Here is a 22,269-nt window from a genome sequence, read left to right as displayed (position 1 = left end):
GAGGGATATTAATTTCATGTTTAATCTCAAATATAATCTAGCACTTTGCCATTTCCGACATGGAACCTTCGTTAATCAAAAGAGTTTGGTTTGAGACGAGTATAAAGGTGTAGCAGCCAGTCACGCAACTCTCGAAAAACGTCTGACGTTTTAATGAGAATGAGAATTCCTTTCATTTTTCATGCGATTGACTCGTGGCGCAGATTCCAAACAACGTATAAGTCGTTATTAATTTTCGCAAGGTTCGTTTAATTAATTACTTGCATGTGTTAGTGACATAATGATAGTCATTTTATGGCTGCTTGCTTTAACGAATAATTTCACAATATGATAAATATTATATAATATTATCGCATGTTATCGATCAGACGCAACATTTAGCTATATCTAGCTATATCGTTGGCATGTGAGTGTTTGTGTCCCGAGTTTCGAAATATTCGAATCCTGTAATTGGCTTGAGGGTCGAAAATGCTTAATTGACCGTAGTTACTCGTCCATTGGACTTAGGGGTTTTGCCGACTAAATTGCATCTTCTTTTTTTCCATTTCCTCCCTTTTCTCGTTCGTTAAATCTCTCGATATCTTTCTAGCTGCAAACTTTTTTCCCGAGCGGGGAAAAAGCGCGCCTCTCTAAATGATAATTCAGTTTATCGCGTTAATTCGCATAAACTCGCTCGAAAGCGAGGATTAGCCGCGACTCTGTAACCACTGTGTGATATTTAAATGAAATTATTTTACTACGATACGCACGTGTGTGTATTTAATCGCTGCGATAAAATATTGGAGAAATCTCATAATGGAGAAATGCAAATTTTAGGAGATACTGTGTAAAAAAAGTTAACATATATTGTTTTTGAGTATATATTCGAGTTGCATATTATATTGTATACTTTAACAATTGGTAAGTTTAACAATTTAAAAGAGAAAATTTTCCGATAAAAATAAATAAATAATTATATATACATATATATATTTTTTCCTATCATAAAGCAATATGTGTGTATGTGTGTGTGTGTGTGTGTATGTATGTATGTATGTATGTACATATGCATGTATATGTATACATAATGCTTTTTAAAAAATATTAAAAAAAAATAAGTTTTATATATAAGTTTTATAAAAATAAGTTAATTTTATAACGATAAATGGAAACAATTGAAAGTAATCAATAAAAGAAAAAAGAACAAGAGAAGAATTTGTTGACATTTGTTTCCATTTGAGCTAAAGGAAAGAAAGAGAGAATAAGCGGAGAGGACGTTTGACGAAAATAAGAGCTAAAGTTTAAATCAAAAAATACATTCTTAAGATTATCTACAGTCACCTGGAATCCTTTCAAAATGTCTGTATTTAGTTTTTATTCTTAGCGCGAAACTGTAAACAAAAGATAATACAACACAGTTTAGCTTGCCAAGACCTTCACTTAAAGGTTGTTTATCTGGCAGTCGTGTTTGGGAAGTCGCGGATAGTAGATCTCTGTCATGTTTTTACGCATTATTTCGTATTTCTCTTTTCTCCAAATCGCTGTCGCGTGGATTCTTGCATCTCTCTCTTTCCATCTGTGTCTCCATCCGTTAATAATCTCGGGTGCTACTTTTTTTTATCGAGGCGTATCTTCCGTCATAACGAACACGAATTTTTCTAATCTTCAGACTGAACGACGCTCATCAGAAGAGTACGAACTGTCGAGGGCTGTCGCATATACGAGGAGTTGCAGAAATTCAACGATATTGCTGTCACCACTTCTGTCACTGTTCTAAGGTAATCTCTTATTTTCCGGCGCTTGCGTTAGATTGGCGTTTTTACCGTCGTCCGTTTCGTTCGCCTCGACGATAAAGTCGAAACTGTCAAATCAATCGATCAATGTGCTTCGCGCGAATATTTCTTTTGCCTTGCAAATCGCATCATTCCATATTCTTACGCGTCGTATATTTTGCACTTGTGATTTATTCGAAGAGACGTGCGTACATATAATGCGACGTTTACAACCAGATATCGGGAAAGTTTAGATGCAATGAATTTTTAGGTAGGACATAAAATATACGTAAACGTATTTTACTATTGCGCGGTTGCATTTAATGCTGGGAAACACAAAATTATATATGTATTAATCATATGTCGTAAGCATGGCATACCCAAGTCTTGAATTAATTCCGAAGCTCTGCTTCCCTTACGCTTCGTCGTTATTCAAATTCGTTGCTTCATCAAGGGAATACTCTCGAGCGTGCCAACTGACTGTCAGAGAACTATACGAGGCGTTTATCAAAATGATTGCTTTAAACGCGATCATTTTTGCTTCAGAGATTCAAATGCACGGTATCACACATATAATCTTGTGAGATATTAAGCGTATATTAAGCTGCATTTTAATTTTTTGCACGTTTAGCAATTTATCTGTAATTTATTTGTCATTTAAATTATCAAACATCTGTGTTCAATGTTTGATTTTACCAAAAATTATATTAAATAAAAATCAAATTTAAATAAATGAATATTTAATTCTTAATTTACAGTATCTACTCTATGGATGACTTATTAAATATACATATAATTATTCATGGCTTTTCAAATATTAATGTAAATGAAAGATTAAATCAGACAGTTGTTTTTGATAATATAATCGTTTTATTCGTTTTATAATAATTTAAACATGATTGCACAATTGAAATATTTTAAGAGTTTTTTAAATAAACTTTGCCATTTTTTTGCAATTTATCTCTACGCGTTAAATATATATAAAAAGTTTTTCGTAAAGTTATATTATTTCGAATTATTTTAATTTATCGAGTTCCAAGATTCATTTAGTCATTTGAACTAGTAGTGATCTCAGTAGATCTCAGTAGAAAAAAACAAAAAGAAACAAAAGCAGAGGGAAACTCATAGGAATGTACTTTTTCAAACAGTTGCTTCGAAAACTCATCTCGATATATATCCCCTTTATTCCAAGAATATAATCTTACTTTCTTGACCGGAGCAAAGAATTTTCCCATTGTTCACGCATTGCCCGAATGATCGATCGGTGGATCCTTTCCTATAAAATACACGTGACCCCAAAAGAAACCAACTCATTGGTCTTCGCGCGAGTTTTATAAGCCGGTCGGTTGGATAATGGCTAAAAAAATCAGATGGAAATTTGTGTGGAATCCGATCTGATAGCGACCCATTTTTCACAATCCCATCCTCTTTCACGATGGATGCTGGATAGTGTAGATATTCTCCCCTTTTTCGACCTCGAGTCGATTGTCGCCGGTGTATTTTTCACAGGTCACGCTATTCTTTACGAGAAGCGGCGGCGAAAAAATAAAAAAAAGCGTATAAACTTTTGCTAGGGAGATTTGTTCCAGTCGAGCAAGTTAAATAAAAGAAGAATTATTCGTCGAAGTCATTGTGAAATTGGAAGTAGGTAGAGATAAATGACCCATTTCGTTTATTAGTTCACATGTCGTTATAATGAACAATAAAATTTGAGATATTTGTTCGCGTTTTACTCCTATTTTCTTGATTCTTATTATTGGTGCAAAACTTTGCACGATAAAGAGCGACAACAAGCAGCTTACTTAAAGTAATTTGAAAATAACGAATCGCAGCCAGCTAAGAAAACATGGATAGTTGCGCAACTTTTTAGTCCCTGCGTGACGCACTTTTTCACGATAATCGCTCGTAAAAGTTCAAAAATTGTTTCGCGTCCTTTTCGACCGCATTAAAAAGTCTCCAGGAGTCCTCGAGTCGTTAATTAAAATAGCTTTTGAGAACTTCACCGTTGGGATGCGCGCGATGACATGGAGATGGGAAAACTTTTGAACGATGTCAACGGCTGCCGCACATAAAAGGCGATCTCTCTGAAAGCCTACGGTTGGTCTCCCTAGCCTCTCAAAGTCTCGTTAACCCGGAGATGTAATTTACGCTTCCAGAGACACATAATCGAAAAACTATTATTCGCGTTATGATGACTCATTGAAATTATTAAAAATTTTGATTTTAAAAATGTTGCTTGAAATATGTATTCGCAATAACGAGAATTACGAAAGTTAGAGTAAAATGCGAACAAATGTCTCAAATTTTATTGCTCATTATGACGGTATGTGAACTAATAGACGAAATTTTGCTTGTTAAAAAATAAATTTAATTAATTTTTATGAAATCAAATTTTAATATGTATGCGATTTTTCAAATTTATAGATTAAAATGAAATATTGAGAGAGATATATGTGCATATCTTTTTAATATAGATGAGAAGTGAATTTTTATGCAGTGTGTATACAGAAAATTTATAAATGGATTGTAAAATATGATTGCGATTAAAAAATGGTGAAAAAAACTGTCTGTTTATTCGAAATTGAAAATTAAGCGCAATCAATTATCACACGATATTCTTCTTTTCTTTTATTTTATTATTTTTCGTGTGAATTTTTTTTTTAAATCAAGTTTCCTAAGCGTTAATTAATTGTGTTAATAAAATATATTCGTCTGCGATAATACATATCTCATATTAGGCAGTAATAAATATTAAAATGGTACATAAATAAATAGATATATGTATAGTCGATAGAATAAATACATATTTCGGATCGTCAATCTTCAATTAATTTAATAAATAAAAGCGACATATACAGGAAATAATTAATTAAATAATTTGCATAGAAACTAATATGGGCTATAAAACCGCACGTTTTAGCAGAGAATTACAAAGTTGCTTAAAAAAACTTTTTTCAATAGCTCTCTAAAAAGAAAACAGGGAACGGACATTTTTGCTGTGAATTAAAAAAATGTTATTTCACGTTCTTTTACCGTTGTCGACGCGTGGTAGAAACGTAACGATACGCGGTTTGTTAAAAGGGCCATAATGTGCGGCCGAGATGATGCCCGGGTCGTTGCAAAATGTGGCGCGTTACACGTAAGCTTTTCCACGGGGATATGCACAACACCTGGTTGCGCATAAATGAGAATCTGCCGCGGCTGCATCATCGCGTGCATACGTAGAGAGGTAATGTATATTCCGTTTGTACATATGCGAGTGAGGGAACGCGAACGATTGCGGGAATACGCGACGAACGCGCGGCGTGGAACGGTAACTTCGCACGAGCGTGGAATTTCAGGACATTATGCGCGCAAGTGCAAATACAATTTATGCGGATAGTTGTTACGTTTACGAGAGTTTGTGCATGACGTTATGCGCGCGCGCGCGCGCCATTACTTCTCGAACCCCAAGTAATTGGAACGAAACGAGCGTGGAATATAAAGGATAACCGAAAGTTTCGTCGTGTGTTGTTTCTCGGGTCCACCAAGTGCAAACTGTATACGTTGCACGGCCGTAAGTTTAACGGATTATTGCACGATCCATCGCCGATCTAAGCGCAACTCTGCGGTTTAACGAATTATCGCAGCGGAAACGTTAACGGAGGGAATCCAATATTCGTGCTATAACCCTTTGATCGGGACTAATATAGCTCTCGTTTATTAACGCTGGGAGAGCCAAGAGGGTTACGAGAAATAAAGACAATTTTATCTCCGTGAAAATCTAACCGCGGTTTCTCGTTGGGACGTTCCATCCCCAACGCTGGTCGGCAACCATGCAACTCCCGAGCGGTTCATCGCGTCGCACAGGAGTTGCAGATTGGCCGATGAGCGACAGAGTCTCTTCGTTTCCGACGGAATTCAATTTCCACGTTATCGAGGCCCACCTCAGTCTCCCGCTATGCAGATTGCACGTTCCGTTGTCGGTTCCCTTTCCCCCCCCCCTCCTCTTCGGTGCTATCATCGGCATCGACAGTTTACGACGCGATCGGCCCATCCGCTTATCCGATGCACGTGCACGTGTAACACGCCTCCGCAATTTGCGACGATAACCGGCGTCGTGTCGTTACAACGATGATGAAGGGATGATAATGGTGGGACGTAAAATTGTCGGAGGAGGCATGCTTATTAACGGGCAAACACCAATTTCCAATCTTGATGCGCTCAAAGAGGGATCTCGCTTTGTTGATCTCGCTTCGTTATCTCGTATTCATTTAAACTTAAGAGGATTTGTAAAAGTAATCCATTCCGCGTAGAATGATGTACAGCTCGAGGTAGTTTGCAACTTTTTTTGCTGCATGATGATATATCGTACGTGACACAATTTTCTTCTTTAAATTTATCTTTCGATTTGTGTACATATAGTAGTAAATAAAAATAATTATTAATTATAAATTAATTATTAATTATAATTGAGTCGAGGGTAAATTTTATTTACTAAATATATTTAAAAAAATTTGCGTGCGTGAATGTTATTCTATTAATCTAAATTTTTAAATTATTTTTGAATAATTAAATAATTTTTAATACGTACGTGTGCAGTAATCCATTTATCATTAGTTGAAGAAACATACTTGCGGTTTCTCAAACGACTTGCCCGGTGAATTAATTTGGCAAACAAATTCCCAACTTTCGCGCATTTGGAACAACGGTTTGTAAAGTGCACTTTAATAGAACGCTTGAATTAACGTTGTCCCGAATGTAACGCGACCGAATCCAGCCAAGTGTATTGCGAACGCATTCTGATGTACCATGAGAATATGGTAACGACTCGTGTAAACTATTTACGCGGTACGCATATGTCGCGATCGTATAATACAATTGGAACAATATTTCGCCATGCGTTGATAGACACAAATTGAATTAGATTTGAAATTGAATTAGGCAACTCTAAAGCTTCTTTGTTACGATTTTTTACACGCAATAAACTCATGTCGGACGGAAAATGGGAAACGTAGCTGACGCATTTTATTACATTATGCATTTTGTAATAAAACGTCGTTGGGCGGAGATATGACAGTCACGTGCGGCACGTTGCAAATTAAATTTGTAGTCGCTCGTGCACGGTGCAGTCTAGTGAGATATTGGATCTGTATACATAATTAGTGGCTAGCAGGAAATATAAGGAAGATCAGAGAGCTTTTATTCTTTCTTTGAAATATGAAATATTCTATATTTATATATTATTCAATTATTACATAACAGAAGCTGCACCCCATCGCAAGTTTTCATTATTACGAACAATTGCCAGTTGTTGCAATTGTTTGAATAATTATTGTTTAATAATGATTTGCATGAGTAAAATGATAAACGATTAATTAATAATAATGAACTGAGTCAATTAGTAACAATAATTAATAAATTAAAACTGCACGCACACAAGCAGCAGTTTAGGTCATTTGGGAATCGCGTATAATAGGCCGAATGCGGCGAGAAATCCCTCTCGCTAATATATTAATTCCTTCGCCGATTTAACAGCGAACGGAGCAAACATGAGAGATTTGCAAATCGATAAATCATTGATCTATGTCCATGTTGATTGTATCTCACAAGTTCAATTATCGGGATACACATATCGCTTTGACAGATGATGGAAGTGCGCGCAGCGGTTCACGCTCCCGTACGATACGAGACACGGCCATTGTTGAAATGTGACAAAACAACGACACGCATCAGCTGCACGTGCCAGAAGTGCCAAACTTGGTGTCAAGCCAATTTTCAAATCTCTTTTTAACGGCGACGAGACAAATTGAGGTTTCGATTGCTCGGCCTATTGAAACGCGTCGCATTTTTTTCTGTTGTCTCTTAATCCAAATCCCGAGTTCAAACGAATAGGAAATGTCGAACAAAGTATCGCGCAACATAAATTTATTAACGATTCGATATTTGTAACAGTATCTCGTGTTCGCGTAAACGCATTGCAAAAATTTGAGTGTGGAAAATGTCTAAAAATTTTATTATGAAATTTCGGACGATCGTTAATTAACACGTGCAGACCTGCATTATTGTTATGTATCGCATCTGAGTTTATTAATATTATTCGCTAGTCAAAAGCGACTCGCGCGCGTAATGAAATGCCAAACAAAATATCGGATTATTCTAGCTTATTAATTAACGTGCGATATTAGTCGTATTTCCGACCTATCCGTATGAGTGAATGAGTAATCTTCAAATGGCAGATATTTAATGTGCTGAGTGAATCTGTTTATTTGAGCTTTACTAATTAATCAGATATGTGCTGCATATCAATATCATTATCGCTCGTGAAACAAAGTGATATTATAATCACTTACAATAATTGGATATTATTGAGAATCGTCTTTTGGTAGTACTTTCTCGTTTGCGATGCTTTTTATCATATATTGAACGAAGAAAAATATGATATATATATTTCTGATCTCATCTCGAATTGATGATACGAGCAATCACATTTAAAATGCAGAAGTGCTTCGAATATTTCTTGGGTTTTTCCCGATATATATATTATTTTCTCATAAAGTTCATAAATAGTTCCGTAAATAAGAATTGACTGTCGAAATAAATTTCTCCGACTACGGTAGATCTTTGGTCTTGGCTTTAGTCTTGAAGGAAAATCTACTTAAAAAGATAATAGAAAATATATATATATAGGAGATAAAATTTTGCGTAAAAATCTACGGGCTTGTTCATTCGTTCATTTGTTCGTTCTACTACTAAATTGTCCGTCACCCTTTTCTCCTTATCTTCATCTTCCACTCTTGGTATAAAAATGAGAATTGTGTTTGTGCGGTCATAAGAGATAGAATGGAAAAAGAATTCTAAGAAGAAGTAAGGAGGCAGCCAGGCGCATAGCGAGAGACTTAGTCTTCTCATCTGTATTTCATTTTCTTAGAATAAAGAGCTATCGTACTCCATCGGTGCCTTGATATATACGTCGTATTCGATGGAGCACATCATGCCTTCTGATTTTACTGCTCAAATCACTCGGAGATGAAATGGCAGGCGTATATACGTGTGATACATACGTTCGAACAACCGTAAAAAATTTCATGCGAATCCAATTTCGAGATAGTCTGAAAATAAATATGTTTTTATTTACATTACTTTAAAATTTCTATTATTTCTTTCAAAATATTTACAAAATATAATAATTTATTTCTGAAGACACTTATTGTAATTAATAGATGTCGGATTGTTGAGTATGTGAAAAAATTTCAATTTTTGCGTCAATAAAATTTTAGATTTGTAATTAAAAAAAATAGTAATCTTTTTTTGGTAATGCTTTATATTTTTCATAACATATGTAGAGACTCTATAAAGTCTTTATAAGTATTTGATTTTAAATCTCATGCGCATATATGTTTATTGAATTTTAAGTAGATTAAAAATTATTTGAATTTTAAACATATACATATATATATTTGTTGATGTTTCAGGAGAAATAGTAAATATTTTGGAAGGTTGTAGTATCGATTTAATCCGAGTATGAAAAAAAGTTTATAAACATTTATCCAATTGTCAATGAAAGCTGATTGTGAGAAAGAGCGACATTGGCGCGTACAAAATCATTAAAGATATTAAAAACGATTTATCGTTCCTACTTATTGGCTATTTGAATGATATAAAAACAAATAATTTACAAACTTTTACAAATAATTTATGACACATACTATTAACACAAGAATTACAATGTACGAGATTGGCGGGAAATTCTCGAACAATTAGTAAAAACTATAAATTTTATTTGTTTTGTATCATTCAAATAATCAATAAATACAAATAATAAATCATTTATCATTCTTTAATCTCTCATAATAGCTTTATACATGGCAGTTTCAAATGACTATCTTTGGACCCATTTGTGAGAATTGGATACATATTAATTTTTTTACTTAGAATAATCGATATATTATGACCTCCTTAATATTTATTAATTCTCTTGAAACATTTTGTGTATATATATATATATTTGTCTATTACTTGTAAATAATAATAAAAAATCCAATTACGAGGAATTCTCATTAAAATAACGATACTTTTTGAAATATTCGCAGGAATATTCTAACTTATGAAAGAATCGAGATTGAATTCCCTCAAGTACCAACAAGATTACACGTTAATAAATATGAAAAATATTTTTTGAAGTTGCGGCGGGTGTGTTCTAAAGACTTTGTGACATTTTAAACATCAAAACTGAGATATTTCCTAGAAAAAAATACGACTGCAGCAGTGCGCGTTTTTTTTTTTATTAAACGAAAGACTTACGACGACGATTACCCTAAATTATCCATAGTTCATAGTACGTATTCCAGTGCATTTGTGCTTTTATGTTCCTGAAACTTGCATCAGTTCGCAGGATCAGACGTGATCAGCATTACGTCTGCTAAATATTACGGCATGACGCGATGTGCCGCCATTGGTACTCGACATCCTAGATTTTATGGTTAATAAAAGTCACTTCTGTGTCCGCACAAATAGATATCGGTATTAATAATAAAGTGATTCGATTTGTCTTGTTTATTCGTTTCGCAAAAAGTCAAGAAATCGAGATCGAGGGCTAAAAAAATAACAGCTATCTGAATATGAAAAGAAGAAAAACTATTTTAATCGAGTTTAAATATTTGCTCTCTTTTCTTTACAATCTACTTTTTCTGAATTTCTCGCAATGGCATTTTTAAATGGCGTAGAAAATAAAAATAATTGTTAAATTGGCTGAAAATGTTACACAAATACTTTGCGTTACTTCTCATTTTTACGAAGCAAACTTAATATAGCAGTTGATCGCTGATAATAAAAAAAAATGTATTTTCCAAAAATGTAATTACGTAATTGAGATTTTTTTTTGGAATTGTTTGGAATTTTCTATTCAATAGGTATTTAATTAATATTATTTTATATTAAAACCACGTTAATGTCTTTCGCGTTATAGTTTTTGTCGTCGTTCGATTTAAAGTCAAATGCCCGGAGATGTCTTTGAGCTCGATTCTTCCCTTCGGCTTGCTTGAAATACACTCGTTCGCGTTCATTAATCAAATTTCCATTATCGATCGGACGGTAACTGAGGGCAATTTTTTCTTTATCAGGGATCAAGTACTTTAATCTCATTAAGCTCATTAAAACGTTCGAAATTCTTTGGAGATTCCTTCAGAAATCTGATATGTATATTCTTACGTGATATTTTGTAAACAAATGTAAATGTATGCAATCTTTCCAGTATCTTTTACAAGAAGAGCTACGCGGTGAGTGGAGTGAGCTAAGCGCTAAAAATTTTTACAATCTACCCCGTATCTTAATCGCCTTGTTTTTCTCGACGCGAGTCGCGACGCTATTTTTCCGGCGTCCGATATTTCTCTTTGAACTACTGCGACCTTTCCCATTCTACCAGCCTACAAAAGGTTATATGTACTCAGTCGGATCGGATCTTTCGACATTCATCGCGAAACAGCTTCCTGGTCTCGATAAAAGTTATATAATAGTATCCGATACTATTAAACTCAGAATGGAAAAAGGTCAATTCTTCCCCGATATAAGGGATAAAAAGTTTTTCTGATAAAATAATCTCACTATTTCAGAATCCTCGGTAAGAAGATTCATTGTATAATAATGATAATAAAAAACAATAATTTTATTTTTATCGCAGCATTATACGTAAAATCGTGTAAAAACGAGACAGTTTTATTTTCAGATTCAATTATCTCTCCCCAACAAGATTTGCTCGTAATAGCAGGAATGCAATAATGAATTTTTGTCCGATTTAATAAAAAGTCGCTTAAGCATGTATAGTATGTAGTAAATTCTTTTTATATATTCCAGTATATACAGAGTGATCCTTACACAAACGTAACCACGATTCGAAATAACTCTGCGCTCTATTGGAAATAGAAACATTGTAATTTACGAATTCGTATGGTTTCGCGCCGCAATACAGAGAAAATATTTGCATAGTTTCGGTGAAGAAAAAAGCAATTACAGACAAAAAAGCACTCTCACGCGCTTCGATATTTTATTTTTATTTAGTTTCTATCGCGATGGAGAAATTTCACATCTCTCGAGTGTATTTGCCGCTGACGTATGAATCATTAAGAGGACATCCGACGATATCAGCACACTACGGTACACGTGTGCGACTGTAGCAACCACCGCAAGAGCTCGCGGGATTATGAGAGCGATCCCATAAATTCACCCTCGTTTGAACAAAGAGCGGATTCTCGGAGCACATCCGGTTCGTTCGGCGCGCGCGCATATCTATCGCCTCGTCCTAGATTCTAGTTCTAACCGCGTTTCGGGACTGTAACGAAATTACAGGGACTGCGAAATTAACATCGAGGAGATGCCGCGCAAGAAGTTGGGCGAAACTCGGGCGCGTTATCGGTTCGCTCAAGAGTGCGGAAAGGGACCGATTGCTTCAAGTCAATTAACGCTAGTTTAACGAATCACACACACACACACACACACACACACATATGTCGATAAATCATTTGGCTTGCGAATGTTCCAGGATATTTCGTTCATTGCTGTTCGCTTATTCGACATTAGTCGCACGGACATTCAATTTTCTGTGGAGATATAATTGCCATCAGCGTTCTCACCATGCTGTGAGTACTACTACGTGTACTCTTGAATGAACAGACGAACTGATTGCTGGGATTTCGTGTCTCCTCGTTAGCAGTGGAATAGGCGATATCTCGTAAGACTCATTTCCTGGAGTATATAAATGATATGTAAACGATATGCGTGCAAGAGTTTGCACTCTCCACGTCGACTAGTGTGTATTACGCGAGAAATTAAATTAAATCCATACATGTCTGCATATGAGTGAAAAATTAGGATAAGAGCATTTCGAGATAGGACGGCAGGGGCTGTCGTCGTGAAGATGTTACATAATTCCATAAAGCATAATTTACGTTTACGGTTGATGTTTGTTGTTTTTTATTTTAGAGGAAACACAAGTCATTCTAGCATACTTCTCAAAGCATTTGCCGCATACGCGATCTTTTATTTAATTAACTTAATTTAATTAAGTTTATGGAAATTTGCATATATTTTAATTTAATTGTTTTATTATAATTGTTATATTTCGGAGAGAAAAATTTTTATTATATATTTGCTTTTTTAAATAAAAAATATAGCAATTCATAATGAATCTTGCATATTCATCGATTTGCGCGTTCAAGTGGCTTGAATGTTTATATTTAAAGCATGTGAACTCTCTTGATATTAGCTATTCATGCTACTATAATTACATGAAATCCATCGATTTATTTTAGATGGAGGAGTGGATGTGTAGATAGTAAGTTCATGTATGTACACATCTCTCAAAAGTTAAATATTTCAATATAACTTAAATATACAACTAATACGCAAAATTGTAACTACATTAACTACATTACTACGTGTTATGAAATAAAGTTTTAAATTAATTTAATTCATCTGGCTGCGGTTAACAGAAAGATATCCCGAAATTGCTTGCGCGCATCTCTGAGAGATGCGGAGACGTACGGAAAGTTGACACGCGTGCAAAGTAGAACTCGCTGCAAATTGCGAAACTCGACAGCAGGTAGAGCGACTACATTTGCGGTCGGACGGTAATCGTCTGGCTGCGTACTACACGTATGCATGTCATGATGCGCGCGACAGAGTGGAAAAGCATCACGTGCATCGATCGTCCACCGTGACAGACGACGATCCGGGTGGACGTTTCGTGGCGAGGGAGGAGGGGGAAGAGGTCGGCTGGGAAAACGCCACAAATGAATAATAACCGACGACGTCGCGCTACCAAGACCACATTCTCTCTATAAAAGACAGAAAAAAAGGAATGTGCTCGCGCAAACTTTACGTATCACGATCGCCGTTTGCCTCCCGGAGGGGTTGAAGCGTCGACGAGGGTTGAAAGATGGGAAAACGGCAGGGACCACCCAGACATTTCCGTTTTGCCTTCCTGAGGGGAAAGGGAGACGGAGGAGGAGAAGAAAAAGAGGAATCGACGACGGTTTTAGCGCGACGCCGACGCGTCGCGGAGGCGTTTTGTCGACGCAAACCAAGCCGATATCACAAGTTCCGCGATACGTTTTATGCTCGATTTTTCTGTTCCACTCTTTTCGAAGAAACAAAGTGCTCTTGGTAAGAATAACATTCAACACGATCCTAAATAAACCGATGCGGCCAATCTTGCGAGTGCGGCGAACTTTCTGCGAAATTACCGTATAAAGTTTTTTCTCTCTCTCTCTCTTTCTCCCGTTATTCCCAAAGGATGAAAGATTGATGCCGAGAATCTCTGAATGATTTATGATCGATACGCTCGTCGTTGCTTGGTGGGTGAGATTTAAGCCGAGGATTGAAGTCACCATAAAACTCAACGAATATTCCCGCAGCCAGTAAGAATCTCCCTCGGACATAGAGCTGATGGGGAAAAAATGAGTGAGATGCTAGCCGTAAACGTGTCTGCGAATTTGTTATTTCTGTTGATTTAGACATAGAAGTATTCAATATTATATAAGAGGAAATTGTAAGTATATAAAAAGTAAGGAGATGTCTCGGAGTAGTACGGCAATAAAAATAGGAGTATTTCTGCCCGCGAAAGTATTTCAATTTCTCTTTCTGTTTCTCTCTCTCTCAGTATTGAATAAAATTAGCGAAACAAAGTGAATATCAAGGAAGTTTAACCGGCATTAAATGCTCGTAAATGAAGCCGTAAACGCCTCCGCTTGTGTCAGGCGACCAGAAAAGGCAAGAAAAAATTGAAGAATTTAAAACTTCGTTGTAAGCAATACTTGATCGTTCATCGTGATGATATGGACTTCGGCTAACTCTTTCAGAGAGAAATTGAGTAACAAAAATACTCGCGCAAGTAACCGGAGATAAATGATAGCTTCTACAATTTCTCAGCGACATCGACACGATACGGCACAATATGTGTGTGTGTGTGTGTGTGTGTGTGTGTCACGAAGAGGGTCATTCGCGCGTTTAGCACGACTTATTTACTACATGGGAGATAAATTGCACGCGAGAACAATTATTCTTAGTCGCGCGAATATGCGTAATCGGACTAAAAAGCCCACGAGGGACATAGATCAGGGACACATTCGAGATAAAGCTGGCGATGGGACATGTGTAAGGGCGAAGTCTCGCATGAGAAAAGTTAATAAGTCGACCGTGATAACGCCGCGTGAATCATGCGATCACGAGAACGAATGCCTCGAGCACGCATCTCGTAATTTTTACATCGTTTAGATTGCAATACAGCAGTCGCGAATCATTGTTTCGCAGACATGCCTATTGATTTTCACGGGCAGATTAAATGGAAATTTCCTGTGCGAACGGTGTTCAATTCCTTACAATAGTAGTCGAATGTACAAACACGAAATATTCGTAGGAAATATTTATTGCGATTAGTAATACTATCAAATATTTGTGTACAAAAATAAAAAAAATTAAAAGATATTTTAAAATTTTTTAAAGACATGAACTAAAATACGCCAAACTAATTACACGAAATGTTCATGACAGCTACTTAAAAGTAAAAATTAATGAGATTTATATTATTAGGAATAAGTTATACAAAATGTTTCAAGACAATTTTTTATTTTATATATTATTTATAAATTACACACACACACACACACACACACACACACACAATTTTGAAGGTACTTATGAATAATAATTATTTCGCCATTTTATGGTATTTTATATATTGATTATTCTATGGTGTAATTCTATAGAACGATAGTGGAAAATGTTCTATTAAAGGAAATTGCATAGTTGACGTCTATTGTCTTGTTGTATAAAGCTCCAGGAAGCTTGAGGTTATGAAATATACACATTGTGAGTTTCATTACAGCGCACAACATAGTATATTCCATCCTGCTTTCGAGCGATAATTAACGATTATTTGGCTTTTTCACTGTTTAAATGTGACATCAATGAAATTGTCTTCCTTATTGCTCGGGATTATGCTAAGTCGAGAGAACGAATGAGATTTTTTTCAACAAATATGGAATTGTTTATACCATATGCTTATTCTTACTAAACAATTCTTCTTCAATTTCATATAAAAATAAAAATCTGAGATTGTTTCAACCGTAGATAATGATTAATTCGATTTACTTTACATTAAAATCTAATTGAATCTAATTATTAATATAATTAGCTTTGTGGGCGACATTAGCGTTTAACTAGGATTAAAGTGCTAGTTCTCTCTCTCTCTCTCTCTCTCTCTCTATCTATCTATCTATCTATCTATCTTTCTCACTTTATTGCCTACCTCATGTAATACAGCTTCATCACGATAGGCAATGTATGATACATGATTAGGGCAAATATCAGATTTGCCATTGTGAACGTAATATTGCATTATTTTTCATAATTTCGTAGATTATTAATTTTACGAGATAAAAGAACAATATACATAAATAAATAATAAATTCACTATATCATGTAATAATATAATTTATAATATCTATATCGAATAATGGAATGTATCAGCATCGTATAATTTGTCATATTGGATGCTGTGGTTAATAAATAGAATTTTACTAGCACGAACATATTACGCGACACAGGCCTGCCGTAAATTCGATCACGCTAAATATAATAACCGCGAATAGGGGAGAGGATGCATTACACCCACAATTAGATATTTTCTATTTATGTCAAGAATACCTGCTAATTTGAATTTTATCAAAGGTTTGCATGTCCCGAATATAATATTGTTAATATCCTCTGTGCAATATTCGCGAAACATTTCCCACTCATTATTAATACTGATTATTAATTATTCACAATTGCAACATTGGCGGAAGAGCCGACAGTACAACTTGGTTTGTTCGTTCGCTTGACGAAAGTTGAATCGAGTTATAAGCGTATTCAACCACGTTAAAATTTATAATCCAAAAGGACGTTAATGTCAGGTTAAGGGTGCATCAATGTATGAAATTCCTCGTGACCGGTCCCTAACGAGCTTGTATAATCTCTAATAGCTCGTAATTTCATAGTTATTATTCTCGTAACGAAACCATCGAATCTTCCTACATCTCTGTCCAGCTGGCAAATTTATCGCCAATATGTAGAGTGTCTCACGCGCTATCGCGTTCAATTGTTTGAACCGTAATAGTCATTCGCTTGACATTCGCATATCTTTGTGCGGAGACGTTGCATCGATAGCACGCGTATAATTCGAATATTATGCCAACATTACATCGCTAACTCCATCCACTTGTGACGATTTATGTTACGCGAATATTATAGCGTCATGTATTCTCGTTTCATCCGTTTTGTAATTTATATCACGTTGCCTCCGCATCGAGAGAGACATTTCCATTTAATGTATTGTATGTGTGTTTATTTTATACATATACACACGTACGAACATATATATATATATATATATATATATATATATTTTTTTTTTTTTAACATCTATTTTTAACGTAATTTATCGAAAAAAAAATATTATTACGAATCGATATGGCATCGAGGTCATTACATCAATTTTTGTAATCGATGATTATGATTCATTGCCGAGTCGTTCTTTAAACTCAGATAAAATTTCGTGCAAGGTCAGCTCTGTCGTTCCTCATGCTCCGATCTATCTGTGAAGCTATTCATGCGTCTATGGAAATTTTTACGGAGGTATTCACGAAAATCCCTTCTTCTATCGATCGTTCCTGCTCAGAAATTGCGAACTCCCAAATTGGTTCTCGGACAAGATAGGTATTTTCCGCCGTGTTAAACACGTGAAAAGCGACGCGCAATTTAAATTTGTTTTCATGAAAGTCTACGCGCGATCATAATTAGTTTGAGAGTATGTCTAGTCTGACAACTTTCAAGAGATTCTTTTCACGTAAATAACATATAAAATCTTGGTTGTGATAAAAAAGTGCGCCGTTGCAAACGACGTAATCTATAGCAAATTTCCGTCGTCAAACTTCTTTAAAGGATTTTAAAGTGCTCTTGAAAGAGAGTTGTACCTTCTGACGATAAATTGTATATGAATTAGAAGTTATCGAAAAAGAAGGTCATTGAGAGATCTGCTCATCCAAGCCGAATAATAGACACGCAAGTAAAAGATTTTCAAACTCGCGGTTAATAGGATCAAAGTGTGTGTATTTCTTCACAAGAATTCGTTTAAATATCTCTATGATATTCTAATAGATAAATTAACGGGCGACTCTGACTACTTGAAGCTTTATACTATCCATCATGGTCGGACTTTTTACTAATTCTTTTGTGGTTTATAACTTACTTTAGGAATATGTTTTGTAACTTACTTTAGGAATGTAAGATAAGGTAATATTGTAACAATCTTGTACAATATTGGAGAGAAGAATTAAGAAAGTAATTTTAATGTATCAATTTTTGAAAAAAGAGAAAGACACTATTATCTTTGCTTTACGTTTTGTTTGTTTAATATTTGATTACAGGTAATATAAACTATAATTTTTGTAATTTTATATAAAATGTTTTAAGTGACAGAGACATCAGATAAAAAAATCAATACAAATAGAATATTGATTTATTGATTATACATATGTATAATATTTATTCAATTCATAAAGTGTTAAAGGATGTTATCGGACACATCGGACAGAAAGAACAAAAATCGTATTTTTTAAAAACTTTATGAAGTATATAATCGTGTATATGAAAATTATTGTTGCATGAAAAGAGGATTTTATCAAAGATTTGTAATAAATTTTATTTTAATAGATATCATAAAATTCTTGTCTAAAAATTATAACATAATTTATAATATATACAAATTAATAGTATAAAAAGTCGAAATTATTTTTTCATCGTTGCAATACGAACAAACAAATGGAATGTTTTGTGGGAAGCGACGAGCAATTCAAAAGAAAGGTTGATGTTCATTAGACACGGCCTGTATAAAACGCTGGATTATTTCTAAATGTGAATATGGTAAAAATAGGACGGTAAACGAGCGTGGATGTGCGAATTTTACAGCATGCTGGGCCATCCTTTGTACTGGAAAAGAAAAGCGGGAAACCGGAGAATATTGTCGGACGAGATTATGTTTTTCCGCCGACGCGGCCCGACATGTACAGCATAATAAACGCTTGGAACGCTTTCAGCCCTTAGTCAGCTTCGACAAGCAGTCGCACTTTGGTTAGTTAATTTGTATGCACAAGGTGTGTCTGATGTGCAAGATAATGATGCAAATGTTATTTCAGATCGCGCGTGCGATTATTACGTTTACAAAAGTTAAAGACAAGTGTATACGCGAACTAATTAAAACTTGAATATTTTTCTCATATGTCGATAAATATATTTTACATGATGGAATTAATATTTTATATCGATAACATTCTGTTAAAGAGACAAAGTAAACGTTCGTGTATATTATCGTATGCACACATTGCATTCAATCCGGCACAGTCTACTTTATTTTCGAGATCAAAGCACAGAGATGTCAGCAACGATGTATTCATAACATGTATGTGACTCATCGATAGAATACATTGGTACGCGCATTATTGATGCAGCCACAAAGATACGTATTTCACATAAAGATACTTTAATAAAGTTGAATTTGTAACGGATGTATTTTGCGGTTTCCCTTGGCGGACGCAACTTTTTATTATACTAGGTCAACCAGTCGAGTTAACAAATTGGCTGGCAGATATTAAGGTGCGAAAGCAAATAGACCGTGACAACCAGGCTGTCAGATTCTATACATAATATCTCTGTCTATATCCGACATAGTTTTCTCTCACTGGGGAAACTGTCTATCAATGTATCAACTCAGAAATATGGATTTTGTTTAATGTATGTTTCTGATTTTTGTGTGAAATTTACAAATCTGATAAATTTATTAATTCAACTGATTTTTTTAAATTTACACACACATTTTCTTAGAAATTCTTTTAGAAAAGTTTACTATTTATATAATCAATTTTGAAAAAAATAAAAAAACGATGATACAAATTATAAAAAATAATAAAATAATTGCGTGTTTTAATAATAACAATATTTAATTAATTTGTATTATTTATTACAATGCAATCGGCATTAGAAATGTTTCTTTTCTAAGAAAGACTCTAGAAAATTATTGATTTAGAATCACAGCCTTGTCATTATTACTTTATGATTCAAAGGATTTACCTCTACGTGATGTTTATTAATTAAATTTGCTTGCGCACTTGTCAGTAGCGACTATAAAAGTCTATGTAAAGGCCCACGTGAAATCCATCGTCCATGACGCAAGTCACTTGGAAATATTTATGTTAAAATACAGTGGCCCTTCGCATTTTCACCCGAATAGCTCGTCGACCACCTTTGCGCGTCGGAGACTGAAAATATTTAGCCGTCCATTAACGGCGCGACAATTTTCACGGCGGAATTATCGAGGAACACGTTAGTTTTTATTCGATGAACAGACTATTCTCCAGCTTGGTGTAAAGCGGTCGTAAATATTAGACTTGGTCATAAATGCAGCGCTACCGCTAACTTTTTACTGAAAGATTAAACAGAAGTCCGCGGTTGTAGACGTCGCGTCGCTTTCGCTATCGAATCGCTCTCGTTCAACGGAAACAAAGCCACGTGGAAGCGTGGAAGCGCGGTGTACCGTCGTTTCCGACAGGCAAAGTTTGTACGGTAGCGGAATGGATTAAACGCGTTTTATCGAATGCAGAAGAGGTACGTCGTTGCGACGCGTATTGAACGACCGCGCGATCGATGCGCGTTTAGCGTGCAGACAGAGGGAACGTAAAGAGAAAGGGAGAGAGAGATAGACAAATAGACAGAAAGTGAGAGGTAGGGAGAGGTAGAAAGCCGCTCGAATGCTGGAGGCTGCGGCTACGGATCCTCAAAATAACGCGGTAGGTCAGTCGGAAAAACCAAAAAGTCCCCCCTACCCCCGTCTTTCAGAGGAGGCCTGCGATCCTCTCACCAGTTCGCGTGGAAGAATCCGCGAGTTGGAAGACCCACTTTTAGAAAGAGACGCGCCGAAGGGAACACGCCGTTCGTCAAGCGCGCCGCAAGACCGATTTAATTCGATGTTTACTCGAGCATGGAAATTCCGTGCGCGCAAAAATTTATGGAGTTCGCGATTAAGGACAGACATCTCCGTCGTATGATGCGAATCCGCATGCGTTTGCACACGACAGTACACGGTAAAAAACATTTTGTATTTCTGTTAAAATTTTTTCGTGTAAAAATTTTTGTGTTAAATTTTTAACATACTCTTATGTTAATGTAACATATTATCGTTGCGTTATTTTAACATTTCTGCATTGAGTTAATATTCACCGTTTCTAAGAGTTAAAACAACACAATTAATATATAAATGCACGAATTTTTGATGAAATATGTTATATGTTAAAATGAACAGATAAGTTGTGTTATTTTTCTCTCTATAACAGTTTCCATATGTTAAATCGACATATCTCTTCTGTTATTTATCATAAAAATGTAAGAATAACATTTTCTTTTAATTAAATTTAACATTATAAATATGTTAATTTAACATAAACTTTATTTCCAGATAACGTTTAAGTGTTACACTTTTGTGTTAATTTTTAAACATATTATTTGTGTTATTTATTTACATACTTGCCTTATGTTAAATTAACATTAAAATTAGAGTGGATAAATTGGGACATGTGAAATATGTTAAATTTAATACAAAATTTTTTACTGTGTATGATAAATGGGCCGGTACGTCGCGGCGATGGCGGGTTATTACTACTTACAGTATGTGTCGGTGGTGAGTCGATCGATGGTATCCTGCTTGAGCTTGCTGTTCTTCTTGCCCATCTTCGTAGCCTCGTCCTGTGCGTTATCTCTAACGCGCGCGATTTACACCGATCTCTTGTGTTGAATCACCGACTTTGCCTCACGTTGGAGAACTCTCTGATTAAGAAATCTCACCAACTCGCATCTCTTGATCGCAACTGATGGATTAAAGATGAAAGAAAGTTTGAGTTTCGAGCTAAAATCGACACGTCACCACCGTGAATCGGCACGAAAGAAGCGAAGAATTTGCACGAAGAAGTTTCTAAAAACGCGACGCGCGGTCTTCCCTCAAACGCAGGTTCCTTGGTTCCTCTTGTTTTGAAATCGCGGAAGTGCTCTATCAAATTTTAACCGATAAGTTTTCTATTTGTAACTTTCTCTCCCATTGAGCCGAGCCGATTTTCCTCTGTTTTAAGAAGAAAAGTTCGGCGATGGATTCAATTTGGAGATGTGTTTCGCAGGAAAGCGCAAAACTTTCTTCGATCTTAAGAACGCATCGGTGCCCCTCGGTAAATTTGCGTCGCGATCTCGAGGACGTCGAGGATCGAATCGCGAACGATGGAATTTGATTTAATTTGTTTCGGGGACGCACGGGAGAAGTGGGACGAGGGAACCTATTTAGTCGATTTAATTACGACGCTACGGATTCGATATCATTCGTATCGTCTTATTCTTAGTCAATTCGTTGATATGCCTCCCACGTAGATTTTCTTTTCGATGATATTGCTTTTTCTGTGGAGAAGAACAA

The 22,269-nt window shown here is 35.5% G+C and overlaps 2 protein-coding genes across 6 annotated transcripts in view; one reads left to right on the top strand and one right to left on the bottom strand.

Moving 5' to 3' along the window:
- The window catches only part of LOC145967058 (uncharacterized), a 150,436-nt gene that overhangs the window by 38,014 nt on the left and 90,153 nt on the right, over positions 1-22,269 (top strand). The window contains exon 2 of one of the 2 annotated variants that reach the window (XM_083091671.1): positions 1,649-1,757. The exons of the other annotated variant lie outside the window; for it this stretch is intronic. The gene's annotated coding sequence lies outside the window, so the exon portion shown is untranslated. The remainder of the gene's footprint in view (positions 1-1,648; positions 1,758-22,269) is intronic. 2 annotated transcript variants of the gene reach the window in all.
- Positions 1-22,269, bottom strand: part of LOC145967071 (frequenin-2) — a 43,640-nt gene that overhangs the window by 18,587 nt on the left and 2,784 nt on the right. For 2 of the 4 annotated variants that reach the window (XM_083091702.1, XM_083091701.1), the window contains exon 2: positions 21,479-22,253. In XM_083091702.1, the coding sequence (XP_082947828.1) occupies positions 21,479-21,542 (64 nt within the window). In that variant the 5' untranslated portion in view covers positions 21,543-22,253. Of the gene's footprint in view, positions 1-6,324; positions 6,740-21,478; positions 22,254-22,269 lie in introns of those variants that run through there. The other 2 variants (XM_083091703.1, XM_083091704.1) reach the window with 2 other exon arrangements.

Source organism: Camponotus vicinus, unplaced genomic scaffold (assembly GCF_025532165.1).
Source record: "Camponotus vicinus isolate PSW18456_S1 unplaced genomic scaffold, iyCamVici1.0 SCAF_2, whole genome shotgun sequence".
NCBI classification, from domain to species: Eukaryota; Metazoa; Arthropoda; class Insecta; order Hymenoptera; family Formicidae; genus Camponotus; species Camponotus vicinus.
This window is presented reverse-complemented; position numbering and strand designations above follow the sequence as displayed.